General features: G+C 38.9%; 1 protein-coding gene across 1 annotated transcript in view; it reads right to left on the reverse strand.

Moving 5' to 3' along the window:
* Positions 1–18,146, reverse strand: part of ATP10B (ATPase phospholipid transporting 10B (putative)) — a 62,495-nt gene extending 44,349 nt beyond the window's left edge. The window contains exons 1-3 of the mRNA XM_040604862.1: positions 18,011–18,146; positions 12,896–13,189; positions 11,655–11,849 (exon numbers count right to left, since the gene is read on the reverse strand). Of these exons, the coding sequence (XP_040460796.1) occupies positions 11,655–11,849; positions 12,896–13,170 (470 nt within the window). The 5' untranslated portion in view covers positions 13,171–13,189; positions 18,011–18,146. The remainder of the gene's footprint in view (positions 1–11,654; positions 11,850–12,895; positions 13,190–18,010) is intronic.
* Positions 18,147–23,355: the final 5,209 nt, after the last annotated feature.

A 23,355-nucleotide genomic window follows, 5' to 3' on the forward strand; every position in this document is an offset into this window, starting at 1 on the left:
AGCTTTAAAATTAGTTAATGGAAAAACTGCACGGGCAACAATGGCCTGGTTCCTCTACCTCTTTAAGGGGAAATTAACTTTTCAGTACGAATAATTGAATCATCCTATGCCTTGCTCTGTAAGAGGGAAAATACTCGTGATACTTTACCAGACAGACAGAAAAAGGGGTTTTGCAATGACTCAGACTCATTTTTGCTTAAGTTTTTAATCATCCTCATCTATTGCCTGAAGAATATTGTCTTTTGATTAAGCGTTAATATCAGGAGAAGGGGAGGAGTTGTACGGCAAATAAAGTGTCTTACTGCAGTACAGAGTACACAGCCAAGCGCTGCTTCAGAGCCAAGGCAAAGGCAGCTCCCTGCTCGCCTGCTCCCAGCCCTCTGCACAGCCCAGTGCCACGGTGCTGCTGGGCGAGCCCTTGCGCTCGGCTGATAGCCTTATCTGTAAACCAACATGGAATAACACCTTCCTGCAAAGGTCATGCACCCAGTTAAATTCTGTTCACTTCCCAGTGGTATCCATTCTTTTATTCAAACAAAAAGCCCACAACCTATTTAAATCCCTTTAACGTTAGATGTGAGGCTCTTACTAAATAATGGTTTTGTAGCAATGTTTTCCTTCTTACATTACGTTTTCCTTCTTGAATTTTTCATTCTTCTTTCTGTCTGGCTCCAGTTGTCTCTATGTCATTTTTTCTTTTGTTCAGCAACAGAGGACAGAGGTTTTTTGTAAGTTAATTTGATGTTGCTATGCATTTTTTAAAAAAATCCTCATAAATTTCTCTTTGAAAAATACTTAAGCAGGTGCATGTTGAGTTTTTATAGCTCTACAAAGTAAATATTAATGTTAGCACAGATAATCTACTAAGTAACTGTGAATCTTCCCCATGTCAAACACTTTCTAGGTAGAACTTACTTTGTTTAAAACATAAAATTGAGAGTACAGAAGCAGATTAGAACAAGTAGGTGGCTTGTCTTGCTCTCCTAGACATTTGGATGCTGTGTATAATTTAAATATAATGTTTGGTATGACTTCTGCAGGGCAATCCTACCTCTCTGTATGTCAGTTCTTGTAGAATTCTGAAGTTTATAGACACTTCTGACTTTTTTTGCTTGTAAAATGCTATAGAAGGTGCCTTGCCCAGCTGGCTGTCTTCCACATCAGCCTGAAGAAACCAGGTGAGCAAAAGTAATCCACAGAAATCACAGAGTTGTAATAGTTTTTCAATATTTCCCTACAAAACATACATTACAAAGCTTCAAGTTCTTCCCATTTACTAATTACAGAGGGGATGGTGAATCAGAAAAGCTAAATGACCTCTTTCAGATCAGAGGAAAAGGCTTACTTAGCCCAGGGACTACAGTTCAGGAATTGCTAGGAGCCCAAACCTGCATTTGGATGGACAGACTGCCCCTTTCTCCCAATGAGCATGGAATTTGGCAAAGAAACACATTTTCTTTTCCTAAAAGAACTGTTCAGCTGCAGCTATAAAATGAACAATTTCCTACAGTACAAAGGTTTTCTACAACTTTGTAGAGAATTACCAATGGATGAAAGGAAGAAAAGTAGTTCACAAGAAACCTGGTGCACCCCACAGCAGCGCTGGCCCAGTTGCTTAACGAGATTTTTCAACTCAAGCAACTTCCTTTTAGCAACTCCTGTAACTGGGAACACTGCCCATTTTCTTTTCAGTGGTAAAGGTTCATAGCAAAAGCTTCAGTTGCTAAATAAACAGAGGAGCTTCATAAACCTAAGATGGTGTGATGAGAAACATACAAAAAGGGCAAATGTGTTTATCTAATAAAATAAATGAGACGTGGTGATTTTCAGTAGGTGAAAAACTGGAAATCTGATTCTCAGAGCATGTGGCGTCAGGGCTGTGGCATGTCAAAGATGTGATCTAAGATAAAAGTTTCTCAATACCTTCTCTCCTTTACCAGTCAATTTATTAACAGTATGCTTAAAAAGTATTCCCTTGCTGTCCTGGGGTAATAGGTACCATGATAGTGCCCCTCAGAGAATAGTGCTGACAAAAAGAGGCAGCTGAGCTTTGAACAGTTGAAGTCTGCCAGAATTTCTTATTGGACTCATCATATCTGACCAGAAGGCCTGAACTAAATAGGCTTTATGAAGTCATTTCTGGGAAGAAAGGATCATAAAAAAAATCCTGCTGTGGTTGGAGATTGTGGGGGAACATGAATAAATTATTGACTTTGTGTCAGGGATTTCATTTCACATTCTTGGATTCAATAAAGATAAATCTCAAATGAAAACCGGGTCAAAATGGATGGTGAAGGGGAGCAAATAAAAATTATTGTTCTGCTCCCCTGAGGGGATTAAATAAAAGTCATTTTTCATATGCACTCCACAGCATGTCTATGAGTCCTAGATTGTCTTAGGGAAAGATCTTCAGAAATCTTTATCACCCAGAAGTATTGTACCAACCAATTATTTCAGTGAGTCTTATTGCCTTGATTTACTGCAAGCTCCATCTCAGGATCCTTTGCAGCTTGAAGTAAAGACGTTGTTTGCTCTGATTTTCACCCCCTCAATTGCCACTAGGTTATAACACTAAAAAAAGTAAAATATCAGTGTTAAGAATAGACAAAACCAAATGTTTGTACTTTATGATATGTAAATGTGCTAGAACGTTACATTCGAAAATGGCCCCCCTCAAGCACCACCTACGTTATAAAAAATGCTAATGTTCTGAGAGTCTCAGTTCTACACAGGCAACAGGTAGAAACACACAGCTACTCACCCTTTACAATCTAGTTTTACAAATAGAAATCCCACACATTTTTATGCTATGAAAGATTGCCCCAGCTTTTATATGGAAAAACCTCACAAGAAGTTTTCAAAGATCACTTTATGGCCATGATGTCCTAGTTAGGAGCTATTGCCATCAAACTTGGAAAAACTGACAACAAAGGAGGAAATTTAGGACTTGAGGAAGGCACTAGACTGGAAAGGAACGGATTCTGAAACTGGCCATGGGCCAGAGTACAGCGCAACTTGCTGACGGTGTTCCTGAGCTAGAGATACTATCTAAGCACGAGAAGGTACTGTGTGGTCCTGCCAATCCACCGCTTGCTTCTGCCACGTTACCCTTGCTACAGTGCTGTTGTAGTCGGGAAGGTTGGTTTTGTGATGTGGACATCAGCCCAGCGGCATCAATGATTTCATTTAGCAGTGGCCAGTCCTGTGACAAGCCCACACTGGCAGGCAGCTCTAGCCTTTCCCCACAGAGCCAAACTCTCTCAGCATTTGAATACTACTTTAAGACAACAAAGAGCTTCTTTTAAAAATAACAAGAGTGCAATTTTTCTAAGGTCTGATAAAATACATCTTTAATTATACCATTTTGGCCTTCTAAATTCCTTAATGCCAGCAACAGACCCTATCTTTTTATGTGCTAAAACTCTCTATAGCATCCTAACAAGGAAGTTATTCTTTCAATGACACAAGGAGCCTATATTCAGTTTCTGTAATCAATTCAAGTTTACATGAACTTTAAGTAAGTACCAGAACTTTATACATTTATTTTACGTCCATATACAAGGTTCTGGATTTCAACTTGCCTTTTTAAATCTCCGTCTCGATTTTATAAGAACCTGTACCAAATGAAGAAATAAAATAAAATAAAAAAGTACTTTGAGAACACATTTGCTTAGACTTTACTAGGTTTGTTTTGTAAGTTACGGATTATTATATTTAGAAAAAATCTGATTTTTATTTTTAACACTTCCTTCAACAAAATGCGATTGCTATGATTCTGCCTGGCACTGGCTGAAGTGAACTGGTAACTCCAAGGCCAGTTACTTAGCCACTGCTAATCACTAGCATTAGTTTCTAAGGGCTCCCATTATCTCCTCAAGTTTCTGGAAGCCACAGCCTACATCAGCTTTTTTTGCTACAGTCATCTCCTTAGATGATGGTGTAGCTCTTGAGATTACATGGCAGAAACCTGCTTCTCTCTGGGTTTTAATGGCATTTTAAAAACTCAGCCAGTTAGAATGGAACTTAATGCCATGAGGTCATGATGCTGCAGGTCTCTGAGCCAAACCCATAGGTTCTCATTTATTTGCCCTTTGTCTTTAGTCGTTAGCTTCTGCTGCTGCCTGCTAAACCACTGCATCACTTCTGTGAAGCAGCTTTAAATGCCTTGGCAGGTAATAGATCTTGAAGAAAACTCTGATAAAGCAATACACAAACCAGTAGTAGCATAGTAATGTATTTATGGATTTTCTTCCATGGAGACCAAGGATCCTCAGCGCAGCGTGCTCACCGACTGACAGGCCCTGCCAGCTTGCTGCTCTTTGACTTGCAAGTGCTGCTGCCTGGACCAGCTGAGCATTGGAACTTGACATTTTTCTTTTGCATTTAGTCAGTTCAGCACATCAATGTTTCTTGGCCACACAATCAACACACTCACCATAAGATGATCTTACATTTTAATTATTTCTTCACAATGTTGGTAGCACTCGTTTCAGGCAGGTGTGTGGTGAGGTGACCCTGAGTGCACTGTTGGTTAAGGCCATTTTCTCCGCTTACTGGATGTTTGAAGAATGCCCTGGCTCAAACAACCAGAAGGTACTGTTTGTGCTTTCAGCAAAACCCCTTGATAATTCAGGTATCCATAGCTAAAGGGAGTACAAAAATTCCATGGGACCTGAAACCCACACAAAAGTTCTATGGATGACAAAGCAGCCAAGCAGAGGATGCCCACTGCTGGTGACAGTCCCAGGCAGAGAACAATGCAGCCATGTCTGACATTAAAGCAAGGGAGCTACAGCAGATCTTTCCTGATGGATAGGGTGTTGCAATAATATCATAGCACGTAATAATCCTTCAGTCATTGTAATATATTCTTGCTACTTTTAGAAGAAAGAATTCATATTTCAATTGATCAAAGTTCATGCTTTGTGGCTGTCACAGGAATGCACCTTCAGCCATGTTCAGCCCTTTCTGCAGGAGATCCTCTTCAGCCTCCACCTGATGACACCGTTCAGAGAAGGCACCACTGAGGTGTAGAAGCCTTGATATTGCTATGCCCAAGAATACTGAATGCAATTTAGCCTGAGAGAGTGTGGTGGGACTTCAAGCAGGCCACAGGCGTTAGACTCTCTTTTTTGGTGCCTCAAATGAACCCACTAAAACTTCCGTCAGCCTCCCAGTCTTTAAAGTTATGCTTTGTTAGGAAACAAAAATAATGAAGCAGAAAAAAAAGGCTCTTTAACAAGTGAAAACTCAGTGCTGCTGAGCAAGACTCTAAATGAAAGCACTGGCAACAAATCTCTTCTTGTTTACTGCACCCTTGGTAGGATGGTGTTTTCCTCTCGTCCTGCTTTCTACTTTACAAACTTTCAGGTTCACTCTGGGTTGAACGAGCAGCATATGATGTTTCTGGTGTCCAGAGAAAAGCTGTCTTTTTTCTTTCATTTCTGAGATTTGACAATAGATCAGTTCCTACTTTCAAGCACACTCCCTACCCTTCTCTGCTCAATTCCAGATGCCACCGACCTCCGTTGGTCATTGTGCCCCTGGCCAGCCCCAGCTGCCCTCCCAGACATTGGGAGCATCCAGGGCAGGTGCAATCTCTCCTCCCTTCAGAAGGTCCAGCTGATCAGAGCGTATGAAGGAGGTTGAAACAGAAAGACCGCCTTCACATTCATTACCCAGCTTCCCTAATTTTAAGAAAATATATACTATATATACGGTAACCTGTAGGCAAGATGATCTCCGTTGCTGTCATAGAGAGAAATTAAAATACTAAATTACAAAGCTTCAGTCGACTGAAATATTTTCTCTTTCAAACCAGTGATTCTAGCTTAAGCTGCTTCCAGCTTTTCAGCTGTTGGCAATTCTGACTTTGTGCAACACAGAGAGGCGTTCTTTCTTTTCTCCCTATTTCCACATCACTGCTCTAGGACTAACCCAGACCTAGTGCCGATGCAGAAATCTTAAAAAAATTTCTAAAACCTTACACTAAGCAGATAAAGAGTCATAGCTAAGACCAGCCTGATTTTTTTGTATCACAGCCATCAGCAGACCTACAGAGGAAGAGGAGATTGATGCTGTAGGAACTACTTGAAAACCTCAGGTCCTGAAAGCAACACAGAGGAACATTCTGTGGAAAAAGTAACCAGGCCAGCTCATTTAGGATGTCTGCTGACTTACCTAGTTATCCAACAGCTCCACAAGATGATTCAAAGCATATAAACTAGGCTTCTCTGAGTCACCGTCTATGATATCCAAGTTTAGGTGCTTACAATTAAAGCAATGTGAATAACTGAAATCACGTTAGTGGTTTTATGACTGCTGCTGTTTGACACATGCATTCAGTTCAAGTGTGTTGCTGTGCCATCTTGAACTGTGCATAGTCCTTGCATTTCTACCTATTGAAACACTGAGAAAAAATTAGGTTAAATCTTCCAGAAGTGTAAAATTGATGTAAAAAACTGTCTGGATGCTATGCAGTATTTACAGACCATTATAGCTTAATCCTAGGGGGATATCAGATCCAGGCCATATATTAATTACATATATAATAATTCCTTGAACTTTGTAGAACTTCAAGAAAATCAAATAATAGCTTTTAACAACCGTTGGGTTGACATTCACGTAGAAGTTTGTATGTTACATCCAATGCTGGCCCCTCTTGTAAGTAAATGACAAACTGGAGAGAGCTCAGAGAAAAGTAGCCACAGTAGGTCTGGAGGGACTAACTGATACGAAAGGTGGAATGAGTAATCTATATACAGTTCTCAGCTAAAAGGTGTCTGGGCATAGCAAAATGAAGATGACAAAAATCACACATATTTGACGTTTGTAATTAAATGTTATGAACAAAGAATAACTAGGGTTGCATGACACCAGGTAACAGGTGACTTGAGGAATTTAAATGCAATTAAAAAGGGATAATAAACCATAGTACCATAGAAAATGCTTTGAGAATTACATTTTTTAGTAATGAAAGCCCCCTTGCTTAGAAAATTTAAAATCAAATGAAGTATATGTTAAGGAATACCAAAAGAAAGGGAGAAATTTAACATAGGTCTGTACCATCTGCAACTAAATTTTCTGTTCTCTTCGTTTAGTGTTGTGCAGTTTGTTCTGACAGCACAACAGCTTGTATACAATTATTATGATTCCAAGTTTTGGTTCAAAAATTAAAATCTCAACAATCAAATACTAGATCTAAGTTATTGCAGCTCCCCAAGGCACTTTCATGCCTATTAATTCTCTCCCATTTTCTCAAATAAACATTCTTTAAATACACTGCTTGAAGTGCCTTTTCCTTCATTTGACTAGCAGACTAGATTTCCCATTCCAGCTGATCTCTGTGAAAAGAAAATTAGAAGAAACGTGTTTACAGGGCAGCCTATTGAAATTCAATTTCCCTTGCTCTATGTTGAAAGAAGGCAAGTTACTGCATTTCCCCTAGTATTCAAGAAAGTTTTGGAGAAATTCAGCATTTGGAAATGATTGTTCTGCCTTCATACTTCTTTTGGAATAGGAACCAGAGTTCTGTTACTAAAATCTGAAATAAAGACAATATACTCTTCAAGATTAACTCTTAAAATCTAAGTAAACTCTCATCTCAGGATGGAAGATCAATTACTCTTTTAAAAAAGATTTTTTTTCTGCACAAGATTAATACAGTTTTCAGTGTCTTAAAAAAGACTTTCACCTATGTTAAAAAATTACCTAGAGCAGATGATTCATAAGGAAGAAAATTAGAAGACATCATGCTCTTCAATGATGTCTTTGCAGCTAGCAAGAAGAACGAGAAATATCAGCTTCCCAAAGCACTACAGAAGCCTGATTAAAATTATTCATGATAATATAAGCTGTAGCTACTGATCTGATGGCAATTGTAATTACCCACATTTTTTTCAGACAGGATGAATGCCATAGTCTGAAGGTCTCCTCATTTTCCTTTCCCTTACATCACCTTTTTGGGCCATAAAACTTTGGTGAAAGACATGATTCTAGGAAAGATTTATTCATAGACCAACGTATTTTTTATGGGATGGGATAACCAATTTTAGGGCAGGCCCATGCCATGTTGCTGCATAAGAAAGTACTCAAGGCTATAACTTTAATCTGGATCTGTACACATGCTGTAATTCCATGATGGACATTTTCCTTTTACACAAAACAAGTTTTGTTGTATTCTCAACTTCTCACATCCCCATAGTAAAAAGCTTTCAGATATAAATTAACAGGGTTGATTTATATAAATAGGAAATAAATAAGATTCCTGTGTGGATTCATTCATTAGTACCTACTGCACCACCTACTCTCTTTCACAGTGGTTTTAACAAGTGTTAACAAATAACCCATTGCCTCATGGGCTAATGCAACACTGAAAAATCCAACTAGACTGCAATCTCGAAGCTAGGCAGAAAAGGCAATTTTGTCACCCTACCCAAAGAGCTACAATTATTGACAATCTTTACGGTGGTGGAAGAGAAGAAATCTTAAATGAACAGTATTTAGAAACTTGTAAAATGTCTGTTTTTCAGACAAGCTGGCAAGGGGAACCGTACAATTTTGTTTCTGACAAGTCATTATTGATATGTGGGGGTAAGTTTAGCCCCCAGACAAGCAAATCAATTGTTTTCCTGTTTAGCCAGCAGGATATAAAAGTAAAAACCTGACAAACACATGCAAGAGAAACAAGCACTGTGTGATAAAAGCCAGAGTTCTGCAAGATCTTGCCTGTGAAAGCGTACATTATTTAAACCACTGTTGATTAGTTTGAGGGATGACAGGCAACATTCACGGAGATGGAAAGTTTTGTACTTCTGACTCCCAGATGAGATATTTGAACAGGGAGAAGTCATTTTCTACTTTTCTGAAAGAACAGTTTTGATACAATAAAACTAAATTTTCAAACTTCTGGAAGTCCTAAAAGCAAGAGGTCATGAAACGTTTTGAAGAAGCGAGCATAGACATGTGTAATTATTTAGATATGACTGAACAGAGGCGTATATTACTATCTCCCATTTTTAAACTGCATTTTTACAGTTCTATTTTACCTACAACCAAGTAAAAAAAATATACAGCTGAAAGCTAGTCCACGGTGTAGAATATAAAACTAATTGTAGTTCAAAGGGCTGCATTTTAAAGAGGTTTCTTGGCATCTAAGAATGTAAATAGGTCCCATGACAGATCTCGCTTATATTGATAGAATTAAGCCCTCCTGAAAATTCCTTAGGAGCCCAGGTGCTCATAGCTGTTTAAGCACCTGTTTTCACTACAGTCCACGTTTAAGAGGCTGGTAGCCACACCAATACCACGGCACTCAAACTTACCTTTCCAGTCTGAAAATGAGGTTTAAACAGAAAAAGAAATACCTTTCCCTTTGTCAGAGCAAATACCAGGTGACATATAGTCACTATGACTTTTTCCTGTTTCACTTAATCACTGTAATTTTCCAGCAGTAATTTATTTTTTAAAAACAAAAAGCCTTACCATTGATAGAAGATCTCAAGCCAACTTTTTTTGATAATAAAAGAAAAGCTGTATGAAACTCACCTGCTGTAAATGCAACATCTCATATGATTGATTTCTTTGTCTAATTTATACCGCCGAAAGTCCTCCCAAGCATCTTTAATGGCTGTAATGGCCATGATAACACAAATTGGGATCACAGAAACTTCTGGTTTGAAAGCATTCACCACTGGCACAAAATTCAGCAGAGTAATGGCCACAAAATAAATATTGGCAAAGCGGTGAAACTGCTCATATATATTTTTAGGAAGGAAAGTCAAGATGGTATACTTTGTGGTCTTAATTTTATTGGAATCATAGTATCTGTTTGGGTTTTCCCTTGACTTCTTATTTCCAAAGGGTAAATTGGAGATGATCACTCGTTTATTTTCATTTTTCTTCTTTCTTTTCTTTACCTTTCCTCTCTTCTCTAGCTCGTAATTTTGGATTTCAGTATCTGGAGTCCCACATTGGCAGCAGGTTTCCTTGAAAAAATGTTTTTTCCATATCATCCTAGAGAAGCAGCCTGGATCACTTTTCCTTGACATCTTGTTTTCCTCTCAAAAACTAGCCTCAAGTCGAAAATGAAAAGAATTAGAAGAGTTCAATAATCCAAAGAAACTCCCAAGTGGCAGAGAGAAGAGTCAAGCCGTCTGAAGCCCAGGGCTGCCTCTCCTTCCGACGCCAGCCTTCACCTGGCTAGGAACAGGTATCACCCTGACTCAGCTGCACCCGGTCCTAGAGCCTGCTGGGGAGGCTGCACCTCACTATGACAAAAGCATCCTGAATGGTTTGTTATTCCTGTTAGCATATGCCTGGAGGCCCCATTCAGAGTGTTTCCCTGGCATCGACTGCGCTCACACAAAATATCTCTGCTTTAACGCAGAGCAGAAACAAAGCTAAGAACATCCGCTCGATTTTCACGGTTCACTCTGTAAGTTTCAGAATCACTCTGTAAGCTTGGGCGTTGCCAGAAGTTCAAAGGTAATGGGCAGAGCCCCGTGTCCCAGAAGTCAGCAGAAGATTGCTGTAAGCTTCAGTACAGATGGTATTTCTCTGTTTTACTTCCTCTATATACTATTTGTTTTCATGACCATAACGTGGATTATTAAACGACCAACCAACCCCAACCTCCCCAAACCAAGCCAACCTAGACTGGTTAGGTGCGAGCATTAGATATCGGCAGTTGCAGGGCAGTTTACCTCGATTGCCCCTCAGCCTTATCCTTCTCTGGCAGGCCCGCTGCTCCTGGACACCAACAGCGTCCCTCTCTCACCCAGGAACCCCTTCTTCCAGCCTCTCATTTCTTCCTCCCCGTTGGTCTCTGTGCTGCTGACACATCAGCACAGATGAGGGCTAATTTCCAAAAGAGCTAATGACATGTGTACAAACCATACTAATTTTTTCTCTATGGCCTGGGCTTAAGGACAGGTGAGAAAACAGAGACACCCAAACATTTAAATTTTTTAAAATGAAAACTCCTATCTATTGCATTACACAGTGACAAGCTCAGTAGTCTCAAGTCATGTTAGTACTTGGACAAGAAACTCTGATGAAATCAAAATGTCGTAATAAGAGTTGCACATGAAAATATTTCTTCCTTCTGAGTCAGTACTGAGCAAACATCACAGCTTACTGCAGGTGTTGTACCATCTCCAAAGTGAAACCATGCTCTATTGATCACTTGTGTTTACTGGAGGTCCTATAAAATTTATTTCCTGGTTATGCTTCAACTTGAATGTAGTAGATTATTAATTCTTGTGTTAATGGTTTTAGTGTGAAACATCTGAAAGACATTGCTCCAGTTGCTAAAGAGCCCCAGTAATCCTTTCCAGACTTGGATATCTTTCATTTTTCCTCCAGATGCTTCTGCTACCTGGAGAGGATGTTGCATGTGTTGGCAAGCTGGTTTGGAAACTTAGAATGAAAACCTGTATATCAGCATACACTGCTGTGGTATGAAATGAAATTTCAGTGGTATCAGGATAACATACGTGAGATAACAGGCATTTTTAAAGGCAGAACAAAACTCTTTTATAACAGTTTTCCAGACTTACTGTACTCCAAAGGGTCAGTGAGGGACTGTAAAATCAGATGAGCAGTTCCTACCACATCAAATGCAGGGAAAAAAAAAACTATTTTAGTTTACTTACTTGTCATATACCCTAGTTTTAGAGAAGTTTATTGTCTTGTCAAATTGGTATTTTCTATAGTCTTCAATAGCATCCTTAATCATACTGGCAAGCAGCACCACAACCAGAGGCAGCATAGTAATCTCCCTGTGAAAGGTTTCCACTTGTGGGAACCAGTTCAGAACCACCAGAAAGAAGAAATAGAGATTACCCAGCCTGAAAAGGTAGAAAACAAATTATAAGTAGTCAGAAATCAGAATGTGTCTTTTTCTTAATGAACATCCATTTTGTATCAAAGGAACATTAATCATGTCACTCCTCTAACCTTCTCTTGCTTTCCCAGAATGAATTAATCAGTTCCTTAACTGAGATGCTATTTTTTTCTTTGGAAAAGCCTGTGAGATATATTTTCATAATATTACAGCTACTTTCATTTTTCCACATACCACAAATACTTTGTCTCTAAGGAGTTAGAACTTCTTTAATGATCCCCCACTGCCTCAGTCTTGAAAATAAGCACAAAATCAAACAACCCCCCCCAAATTACCTTAAATAAACAAACCAATGTAGCAGAATGGGTGTAAGAAACCATGTGTTCAGAATTATGGAACTGTCCCTGTCAGGAATCCATGAAGGATTCCACAGGCGGAAGGTCAAATTATGAATGTGTAAATCCAATATACGGAATGAAAATTTCAAAGTTAGAGATGGATATACAAATTTCATTTACCTTTATCATAATGGTATTTCCCTGGGCATCTTGTCAACATGATTTCATTGTGCTCGGTGCGTACATAATTTGAAACCAGCACTTGGAAAGAAACCTGACCTAGCACTTACATATACATGTATACTGTTAGCGTCAGTAAACAAAGTCACTTACATGCCATTAAAAACGTATCAAAATTAATCTATAAGTCTCTGAAATCTACAGACTTTCATAGGTCTCTCAACATATCCAATGAATGTCTTTTAAAATTCTTAAAACAACACAGAAACAGAGGAATTTTTAAAGAAAAACTTTTACATAGAAAACTGTTTCAACATTCAAACAAGAGAGCATCAGTTAAGCACACTTAGTGTTTACTTGCTTTAAATTTCCATTTCAGTGTGAATTGAGTGACATGTGGTTACAAATAATCATCACCTAAATTTTATTAATGTGGCAACTACAGAAGCAGTCCTTCTCCATCACCCTCAGATACCACTGTTTCAGAGAGAGTTCTTACATCTCATGTATCATTGAATAATTTTTTTTTTACCTGTGAAACTGCTCAAAAAGATTTTGGGGCAAAAAAGTGACCCATGTGTATTTTGTGGTCTGTATCTTGTTTCCAGAATAGAACACAGAAGCTTGTTTCCAGTCTTTCCTCTTTCTCCCATTGTCAGGAAACACAATCCTCCATCTGTTTAAGTTGAGTTTTGGTTTGTTGCTGAGAGAAGACAGCAGTGGTGTTGTTTCTGATAGAGTCTGGGAGGGACTTTCAGTTCCCAGTCGCTGCCAACGATACAAAGCAGAGTCCACAGACAAAGCCATTTGCAGCAGGGATGTCAGGCTGAAAGATAAATGCATGACAAGGACTGAAAACCAATTCCATTCTGGTAGAAAATTCACTTCATGTCTTGCTAGCAGAGGTATAAAGCAGCAAACAATACTCCTGTTCAGTCCATTGCAGCTTCAGTCTTTGAGCTCAGCACTTTCTGCAGAGAATGCATAGAATAAAAGATAACAACAAAATCTTCAACATGGAAAAAAGCTATTTCTATCGCTGGGGGGGGGGGGGAATCCCAAATCTATTTTCTGTGTGTTATAACAGCAAACATAGATAAAGCCAATTTAACAGAGGTGAACAATGGCTTTTTTCCATCACAAATTCTGTATCATTTTCCTCAGTCAAAAACCACCACCAAATCTATTCAGGCATTTTTCTTCAAATGCCTGACTTTCTTACAATACTTTTTCTATTCACACTTACTTACAAAGGGACCAGTTCAGGTGTTGAATCTTAATAGCTCAGATAATAAAGAACTGCAGCATCAGCTTAATCTCATTTACACTTCCGTAACAGTTTTCCAAAGTCTCCCTAGAAATTTGATTTGAATGGAAAATGTCAGCCAGCTCTAAAACAATGGATGTTTTATTGGTTAGAGAGATAAAGGAATTAAATCTCCAAATACTAATCCTATTATTGAACACTTGTCTTCTGCCTTGTTCACGCATCTGCAACTGCAATTGCAATCCAGCACCCAGGACACTCGGGCTCCAGCAGCTTAGGCATATATGCTGTTAAACTCAACGTAAATACAGTAAAATCTCAATCCAACAGCAGGAGTTTGAGGACTGGAAGCTGCCTGCCAATGGTGAGGCATGAAATGTGAAAAAAAACAAACAAGAAAAAGGCACTGGCCTTGTGCAACTTCAGGGTTTCACTAAACAACACATGTGAACTGAACCCGCCTCACTCAGACTGTGGGAAATGCAAAGACAGAAAAATTACGTAAAATGCAATGGTTATTTAGATTAGTTCACTGAAGAATTGGTTTAAACTTTAATAGCAGCTGTATTTGAAGCAGATTGAGAATATCTGTAGGTGTTTGCACATGTCTAATAATCACATTTCAAATACATTAAACCTTTGAAATGAGTTATACCTTTATTGCCAGCGAGTCCTTTGTTTCTGCTTTTCATCTTCCGCTTCCAAAAGCCTACCTTTTTCTGGAAGCAATGACTTCCTTTGGAAAAAAACAAAACTTAATAATATTTAAAAATATGTACATGTTTGCATCTTGGGAGGGGAAAAATATACTGTGCTGAATTTCACTGAGACATTTGCAGGGTATTGTTTCTGCAACAAACAGTAAGTGTTGTTCATGCACTATTACTCACTAGCTGCTCAAAACACTTTAATTCAGAGTTCAGGTTGCTCAGCAGTGCCTGGCAATCCTTTACAATGTTGAGAATGGCTAATTTGTGCCTGTCAGGAACTTGGAAATACTGGCTTTGTTGATACAAACTTAAGTCCCAAAACCTAATGAATCTAGACTTAATGTCATGTTGCCCTGGTAAGGAATCTTGGAACTATGAATTGCTGGGAAGATGCAAGGGAAGGTAAATATCACAACAAGCAAGTGAAAGGAGTTTTTAACAGAACTTGTCATTACTTGTGCTGTGCTTCACAGAATGGAATTCCAGCATTTATGCCTTAATTTTAGATGCCTTCACTGCGTTTGCAGTAACTATTCATCTATTGAAAGATGAAGTGCCGTAAAAGGCAGCTGCTGTTGTGAGAATGGTTTCATGTGTACTTAAAACATGATCTCCAGAGCTTGCTGAGCGTCAATGAAAGCAGCAGGACCCTGGGCTGCAGATGAACTGCAGGCAACATGCAGTAAGTCTGAGACGGTCTGCATGGGAAAGGGATAGAGATCTGATGAACATATGGTGAACCTAAACCTGAGCATCAGCTTCTCCTTTACTCTGCTTTTATGCTGTGTTCCTGGGTGGTCCTCAAGAACCCGTGGGAGCACTGTGCTGATAGGCAGGAGAGGAAAATTAATGCTTCATTTAGGACCTGGGGTCAAGATGCCAGGAAGCAGCTGTCTCTTTGGACGATGTAGTGTCATTTAGTTTATTCTGGTTTACTGTGTTTGAGCAGCTAGGAAAAACAGGCACCTAGACACAATAAGAAGTATGGAGTGTGGCTTGGGAAACTGAAAGAAAGCCTTCTATAGCTTCCAAGCTATAACAGCCAACGATTTTAGACAATTTGGATCTCAGGAACCTTTTCTCCACAAGTTACCTGACTTAAACTACTAACATGAGAGAGGACTGGAAGAACAGCAGACATGAAAACAGGCTTCCTTGTGTCTGGATTTTAGCACTCTTGGTGCTTGTTTACTGAGGAAAATCAATAATTTGAAGGTGCTACATTAACACGCACAAGCTAAAGCTCTGGATGGCTTCACACGGAACTGAGTAAACTTGTAGTTTAATCCATAGACAGGACTCTCTGTAATTCATACTAACCACTCCACAATGCCCAAATGATTGAGTACTTTGACTGAAATGAAAATGGTATTTTACCTGAACTATCTTATAACCAGAACTTCCTTACAGTATAATTTTTAATCTGTGGTGCTGAAAGATTTCACAATAAAATGGCAGAAATTCAGTTGTTGGTAGTTGCCAAAAAAGGCACAGTGATCACTCCATGAAAACGCTATAGTGAAATGATGCAGCTCGTGTTTGCTAGTTAAAGTCTGGACACTTTTGCCACCTTGTTCTGGGTGTTAAGCTCCCAGCTGATTTCAGCTACATCATAAATTAAGATATGAACAGAAGATGGAAGAGTGGCAGTCTTTGGTGGCTCAGAGACACACTCTACTGCATATGTCTTTAACCACGTAACATATATATAAATTGCATGTAACAAAGCTACATACATGAGTTACATACAATCTACCAGAGCACCAAATTCTTTCTGTATCTGAGATGCATCAAGGTAGGTTGAAATTCCTTAGACATTACAAATGGGAGAAAGCAATAGTTTCAGGTATATTACTAAAAATAAATGCAGATAAAATTACTAAAGGCAGCTTTACACATAAATAGTAGCACCTTCCACAACTTCCCCTAGCAAACTTTCTGCAGTTCACAAATCACAATTAGGCAAGTCTGCTTGACATTCAAGACATTGTCTCTCTCCACCCTATCTCTAACTAAGCGTAAAAATCAATGAAAGAATGACTTAGTTTTATTTAGTTTGGAGATCAAGCCTCTCCTCACGGCTTTCTTTGAAAGGCAGTGGTCATAAACAGTGCCATATCCATGAAGAGAGGGGCTGATTGGTGCTACCATGCAATTAAATGTGTTGCAGGAGATGTAGAGACTTCATAACATAAACCATGCAAAACTAAGGACCTGTTATATGGGGGGTGGGGGGGAAATTATAGCTGGATGTATAATCAAAGCAGCCAGCTAATGGCTTTCTTGACATATGAATTTCAGTGCTGCCAATGAAAAGATAGCAGAAGCAAACAACAGTTATTATTTCAGTTCAGTAAGAATAAAAAGGAGCCTAAACTTGTCATCGATGTTAGGACATGACCTAGCAGGAAAGAAGAAAGAACTCAGAGATATGTCCTTCTGTAAAATGACAGTTTTCTATAATTCAGCCAACTACTTACAAGAATGTTCCAATTTACTAACAGTTCGGTGCGTTATGCCAGGTGCTTTCTGTATGGCAGAAAATCCATAAAAAATAGTGCATTCCTCTGGCAATATATCTAACACATCTGTCTCAACTTTTTCTAAAAGAGCTTCATAAAATCCCTTTTCTGTGATTCTAGAATATTTTATGTGTGCACACCCATTTGATTTATGTTTTTACAGACATATCATTGAAAGAACCCACAAAGTGTGGATTTTTTTCAACATACGTTTACTGAAATGACTGGTTTTCTTCCATCTAGCTAGTGAAGCTTTAGTACTGCAACATATATATCCTGAACGGGAAAGAGCAAGGTGGTGCAGACATTTCCAACACCATTATGTTTGGGATTTACCAACTATTCCACTTCAGCATACAGATTACAAGTGCTAATTCTAGTGCTGGCACATTAGAACTATTGCCCAAGCTACCCTTTGCAAGCCACTTCAGAAATGCTTGCTTTTAAAAGCGTTCAGCAAGTTATAGTGGTCTGCTTTATTTCTGACTGGGATTTTGAGACTTTCCACAGGATAAGGTCAAAAATGCCAGAGAGGCACCAGCTATGGCTGCGGAAATTTGGATTATGCTCAGTTACCCTGTAACTGCTCGAGGTGCAACCTGACGAGAAATACGAGGAAAGCACGTGGCTGTGCCCCAGCTCAGCACTTGTCACGCTTGCAAACTAGGGGACAAACAGAGCCCCTCTATGTCCTTAAAACCGTAAAACCTAATAAGTGGCAGGGAGCCTGGAGAAGTTATTCAGGTAAGTCATCCAGAGAAATATCCGTGACAATTTCCCTCTATTGCTATATAGTCATGGCAGAATAAGCTTTTAGTGTCTCATCATCCAGTCTTTTGTGAAGTTGCAGTCAATTAATGCTATTACCATCATTCCCATGAAGTCTTAACCAACAAACTAAAAAGCCTCAGTTTCCAGAAACTGTTTTCCTTCTGTCTTTCTGTTTCATTATTGATGGTTGTACTGTGGGCAGCTCTCAATAGGCAGACACATTTTTTCACATCTATACCTCCCACATGGTTTTCCAGGGAGAAGACATCGGAAAATCTAGCCTAGGACAAGTCCCCTGCCTCCTTGTGTAGATGCCCCTCAAGGTTTCCACAACCAAAGTCATATATTCATTAAATGAAATGAAAATGAATCATTACCTATCCTGTCCTTCCTTTTAGGAATGGTACTCTTCTGCACAGTCCAAACTTCTGTCTCTTTGACCTTCCAGTGGAGCTACTATGGTCCCAGGAGCAGGAAAAAAGGTAAAACACGTCTAGGTATCTCAATTCCTGAACTTCTGCATTTGGAAAAAAAATAAGACAAGCAACATATATGTGACTAAACTATTATCTATTTATAGCAAAGGTAACTTAGCTATACAGAAACGTGTCAGCTAGACACCCAGTTACGCCAAGATGTGAGATGAGAAATGTGTAAGCTGGTGTTAGCACAGGAGGTTAGGTGCAGTAGTCACATTATTTCACAAGCCTGCATGAAAATTTCTGAAATGCGAAGCAATAACTGAAGCGTGAAAACCTTTGCGCTTCTCCCATAAAGTTATGGAAGAATGCATGTCCGAGAAAGTTTTAAATATTTCTGATGTTTGATGAATGAGTGAAATGAACAAGACACTGTAAATTAAAATGGTGTCACTCACACTGTCATCAGGAAGGTCTTGAAACATTTCTCTGCAACAAAAGGAGTACTGACATGCTCTTTCTGTAGAGTGTGGGGTGCAATTTGATAACTTGTATCATCAAGCAATTGTGAGGCACAAAGTCATCAAACAATTTTTTCTTTTCCATTTGCATATGGATTAAAATATCCAACTCCTATTAACTAAAAAGAGTGCATCATGGTACTATTGGACAAGATACACATTCTACTTAGTGGTTTTGTTATCGTACCCTGAAAAATACTCGGTTTGTGAAAAGCTATTGACTACCCTGTCTCAGAAAGAGGATTCTGCATCTGCAATGAACACAACAGGGATGTATTTATTACAACAAGCAGCCATCAATTATATCTCCTAAAACCTAAGGCCACCATTCATGTTTTGAAAGCCTCATTTATTTTCTTCTTGCTGCATTTAATCAGTGAATTAAAATGTCACCATTGTTAAGACTAGTGCTACATTTCTGCCCTTAACATCTGCAAAGTCAGTGTGCTCATGATTTAGCCTACACTGCGGTAAGCTTTCACAGGTAGCTCTTGCCTGCATCCATAACGTAAGTTATCCAGTGGATACAGTGAATACGTTTGGAAACTAGAGAGAAACAGGATAGTTATTTATTCCTTCTGTTGGGAAAAGAGCTGAAAGGCATATTGGGTCAGCAGAGACAGAAGGAATGATACAGGGCCCTTTCCAAGTGCAGATTTCCACATGTTCGGATGGTTCAGCACATCAGAGATAAACTACCGTGTACTTGTCTCAAGCCCTCTCAGGCAGGCCTATGCTTATTTTTTTGTTATTTTATATATATCATACTATAGTGGGACTATGTAGGCATTCTTATACAAGAAGTGAACTTTCCTGTTGAGACATATCTTAAACAAGAAACAAACCAAAGGGAAGATAACACTATAAAACCCAGCATGCAGCTGGTAGAGTTTGGCATTTTTATTCCTAATTGTTTTCAGCTTATCTTCTCTTTGTGAGTACTTCAATTTTAAGCCAGAAAAAGTATTTGGGAAATATTTCCTTTTATTGGAAAAGGAACGCTGCAACAGCCCACTAATGTTAAGTGTTTTCCTCTTGCACTTTATGTTGACAATGGGAAAGGCCTCTTGAATTTTCATAGATAGCCTATGTGATCAGCATCTTCCCTGTGATTGCTCCATCTCATCCAATACTAAAGAAAACTTTATATGGTAGAGACAGACTGGATTAGAGAGTCCTGCCAATGCTGTTAACAAGGAAGGATTATTTGTGACACTTACTTTATGAGTATTCTTTTTAAATGCTGTCTTTTTTGAAGATTCTTGTATTAAAAAAAAAATAAAAATATTGGTGATTGTAAAAGAAAGTTGATCAGAAAGCCAGCAATAAGAAAACAACTTTTTCTCTTTTGAGGTTGCCTCATTCCTGCCAAGTGCCAGGCTCAGCTACAGATCTGCGCCCCAGACTTCAGGAGCTGCAGAAGGAATTTTGTTTCTCCTGCATATGCACAAAAACTTTTACAAAATCATGCCTCATGTGCTGTTCATTAAAGGAGATGATAGATCCACATTAAAAGAAAAATAATCCTGCTCATAGGCATATGTAAAAACAACTTTAAAAGCTGGCAATACAAAGCAGCAACTTTCAGAGCTATCAAAGAAAGAGAAGGTCTATACTTCATTTTCAAAAGCTGGTTGGATAATTCTGAAAATTTGACTTCAGGGCAAAATTTCAGACAGGGTGGAGCTTATTTCTGAAAGTCAGGACTGTGAGAAAAGGCAGTGGTGGCACTTCAATGCAGATGTGGACATTACTAAGTACTACAACTAAGAAAATGTCCTTCCAAGTTTTCACCTGATATTTTAATTTCTACATTGCCTGTAAGGCAAGAAGACATTAGATAACACAAGCCTTCTCTAATACTTCACTCCATTATCCCTTAACTCTTATTGTATTTTCTAATTGAAAGCAGCAGCAATTTTTCTTCTTGATGCCCTGTATGGATGATGTGGCATCCATTTGAAGGAGCTGTTCTGGGGAAGGTTTGGCTGGGGAGATAAACATTACTGAGCTCAGAATTATAGAAATTTCAGCTACAAACTTCTTTATCTGCTTTGCAATTATATGCTAGGAAGCTCTTTCATTCTTAGGTGATACTGTATAGAAATTCCTCCTCAGTCATATCAGTTCAGAGAAAATATTTTGTGGTTAAGACTAATGGAAAAGGGAAAGGAGATTGGGAAGAATAAGGCAGGCAATTACATTGATTAGCAGGATACAGACCACAGACTAAAAGTATATGTAACACTTTATAGTAGAGAAATAGTAATTGCAGTAAGAAAAGAAGTTGCTAGAAATGAAAAAAAAAGGAGCTCCAAAGAACAGCTGCATTCAAAAAAAGCTGGTCATTGCAGACTTGTCATTTAACTGACAAGAGAAATATATTATGGATTAACAACTACATAATGTTTTTGAGTGCAGGTTTGTGTTGGATAAACAGAAAAGAGCTTTTCATAAATTTAATGCATCATTAGACCACAGGGATTCACTATTCTATTATTATATTAGATTGACACGTTTTTCATGTCTCGACTAGATTCTCTTTCCTTGGGGAATAAATCCAAAAATCTTGCAATAATAGGTTAATTATAAGACTCTTTCCTGAGGACAGACTAGATTTCAGTGCTTGATGCAGAACTTTCCTTTAGCTTGAGCAGTGCAGAGGCATGTTCAGACAGCACAATCTTCTGCAGGGCTGCAGCTGTTATTAAGACTGGTTTCAAAATAGATGTGCTCTCAGCGTATGCTGACATACAGGTCATACAGACAAGGATGATTATCAGATATTATTCAAGAAGGAAGTTTCCAACTTGCAAACAGCAGCTCTGGATGCTGTGTTGAGCTTCATTCTGTGAATGAGGAGCTTGCTCAGGTCTCCCATGCTACATGCTCAGTTAAATAAAGAGCTAGACTAAAATTATCTGGCTAGCTGCAATGAGTATCACTGCTGCCAGAATGCCCAAATACTACAGGGATTTATTCTTATTACTTTTGGGCCCACTATACTTTACACGAGTGTACGCAGAGGTAGCTTCTGCATCTTTACCACCTTCCAGCACAGTAATTACATTTGTCCTGTTCACACCATCAGCTGAGGAGACACTGGGAAGAGGTACTTGCACAGAGCTTTTACAAAATCCAAAGCAGTAAGGTGCTACTTGGAGACATCAGACTGAAAGGGCAGCCAGATCTGTGGTTTTCATGACTTTGAGTGAGGTGCTCTTGAGCTTTCTCTTACAATATAGTGCCCAGACATGGACAGTGAATTTCACCATGTATCTTAAAAATGGTTTATGTGCATCTATCTTTTCAGACAGGTAAACATAGCTCCAGACATAAGACTGCAGGCTTCAGGCCAGTGCAGAAGTGAGAGTGGTCATTGTAAGAAATTACATATCTTGGCACCTATGTGGTTTTGAGGATGCACATGAAGGTACTGTCCTAAATACAGATGTTTTCAGAAATCAGGCCTTTATTACTCTTATCCAGGAAATATAAGAGCCATAATATAGGAACTCTTATTCATACTTACAGTTCACTTTAAATATTAAAAAATTTTCTATGCCACATGAGCATACATTGGCTGAAACAAAACTGTATACAATGCAAACAAAAGTATATGCTTATACCACTGGCTTTGGAAACAACCTCCATGTAAGTTCTTACATACATGCAAGCATTAAATTCTTTTTTTGTTCATAGAAGAAAGGATAATTCATAAAGAAAAGTAAAAGTAAAATTAAAAATGTTTCAGACCAACCTCTTTCCTTAGCTCTAGAAAACTACATCTCCATTCTTTCCATTGCCTGGTTATCAGAAAAGAAAATCCAGACAAGGAAATGAAAAGACGCATACGCTACACATCCATTTGACATGTCATATGTCTCCACTCACCTCTGCTTCTTGGTAGACAGCATATTCTCCATCTGAGGACTCTGTCTTATCTATAAAAACACTCAAGGCCAGTAACCAGAGGAAGCAACAGCAACCTAGGTTCTACAATTCTGAACATCTCTCCATGGTGGGGAAATGTCCATCTTCAAGGATTTTAAGAGCATTAAAGAATTATGGGCCCAGTTACTCATTTTCTTATTAGGCCCCAAACAGTCGGTCTGAACCCAGTAGTGTAATAACAGACTGCAACAAGCCCCCCAAACATAAATTAAGCATCAGAGACTCTGCTTGAGCAAAGTGACTTCCACAGCAGACACAAACCAGGTGGCAATCAGCACAGCCATGTGCTAAGCCATCTCCACCCACATCCCAGAGAAAAAGCAAACACAGAGAGACAGGGATGCCAGGTTAGGGTAAGGTGCAGTAAGGCAAACTGTAGACTCACTGTATTGTAAGCTCCTTAGTTAGAAAAGGTTTGCTCGGTAAACTGCCAATATACATATCCAGCCCAGTATCTATGCCTGGCGGGGGCTTTTTGCACAGCTGTCTTTTGTTTCTCTGAATCTTTCACATGAGAAGCATTCTCATTGCTGCACATTGGGGAAATTTTCCCTTGTGCTTTCATCTGGCTATTCAGAAACCTTTAGGGTTTGCTATTGCAAAAGAGACTAATATCTGTTTCGATCCAACGTATGCCTCCATCTCTAGCTCCCTGAGTGGTCCTGCACACTACTTAATTAGAAGACCATGTATTTCAAACTCTGGCAATGGCAGAATTTAGTTGCATTTTAGCCCAGAAATGAGGACACCAAATTTAGAGCAATTGTCTGAATAATAATTTTTTTTGTTTGTTCCACTTAATATTCAAAATCAAAGTGAAGTGGCCTT

The sequence above is a fragment of the Falco naumanni genome, chromosome 8 (genome assembly GCF_017639655.2).
Source record: "Falco naumanni isolate bFalNau1 chromosome 8, bFalNau1.pat, whole genome shotgun sequence".
Taxonomy (NCBI): domain Eukaryota; kingdom Metazoa; phylum Chordata; class Aves; order Falconiformes; family Falconidae; genus Falco; species Falco naumanni.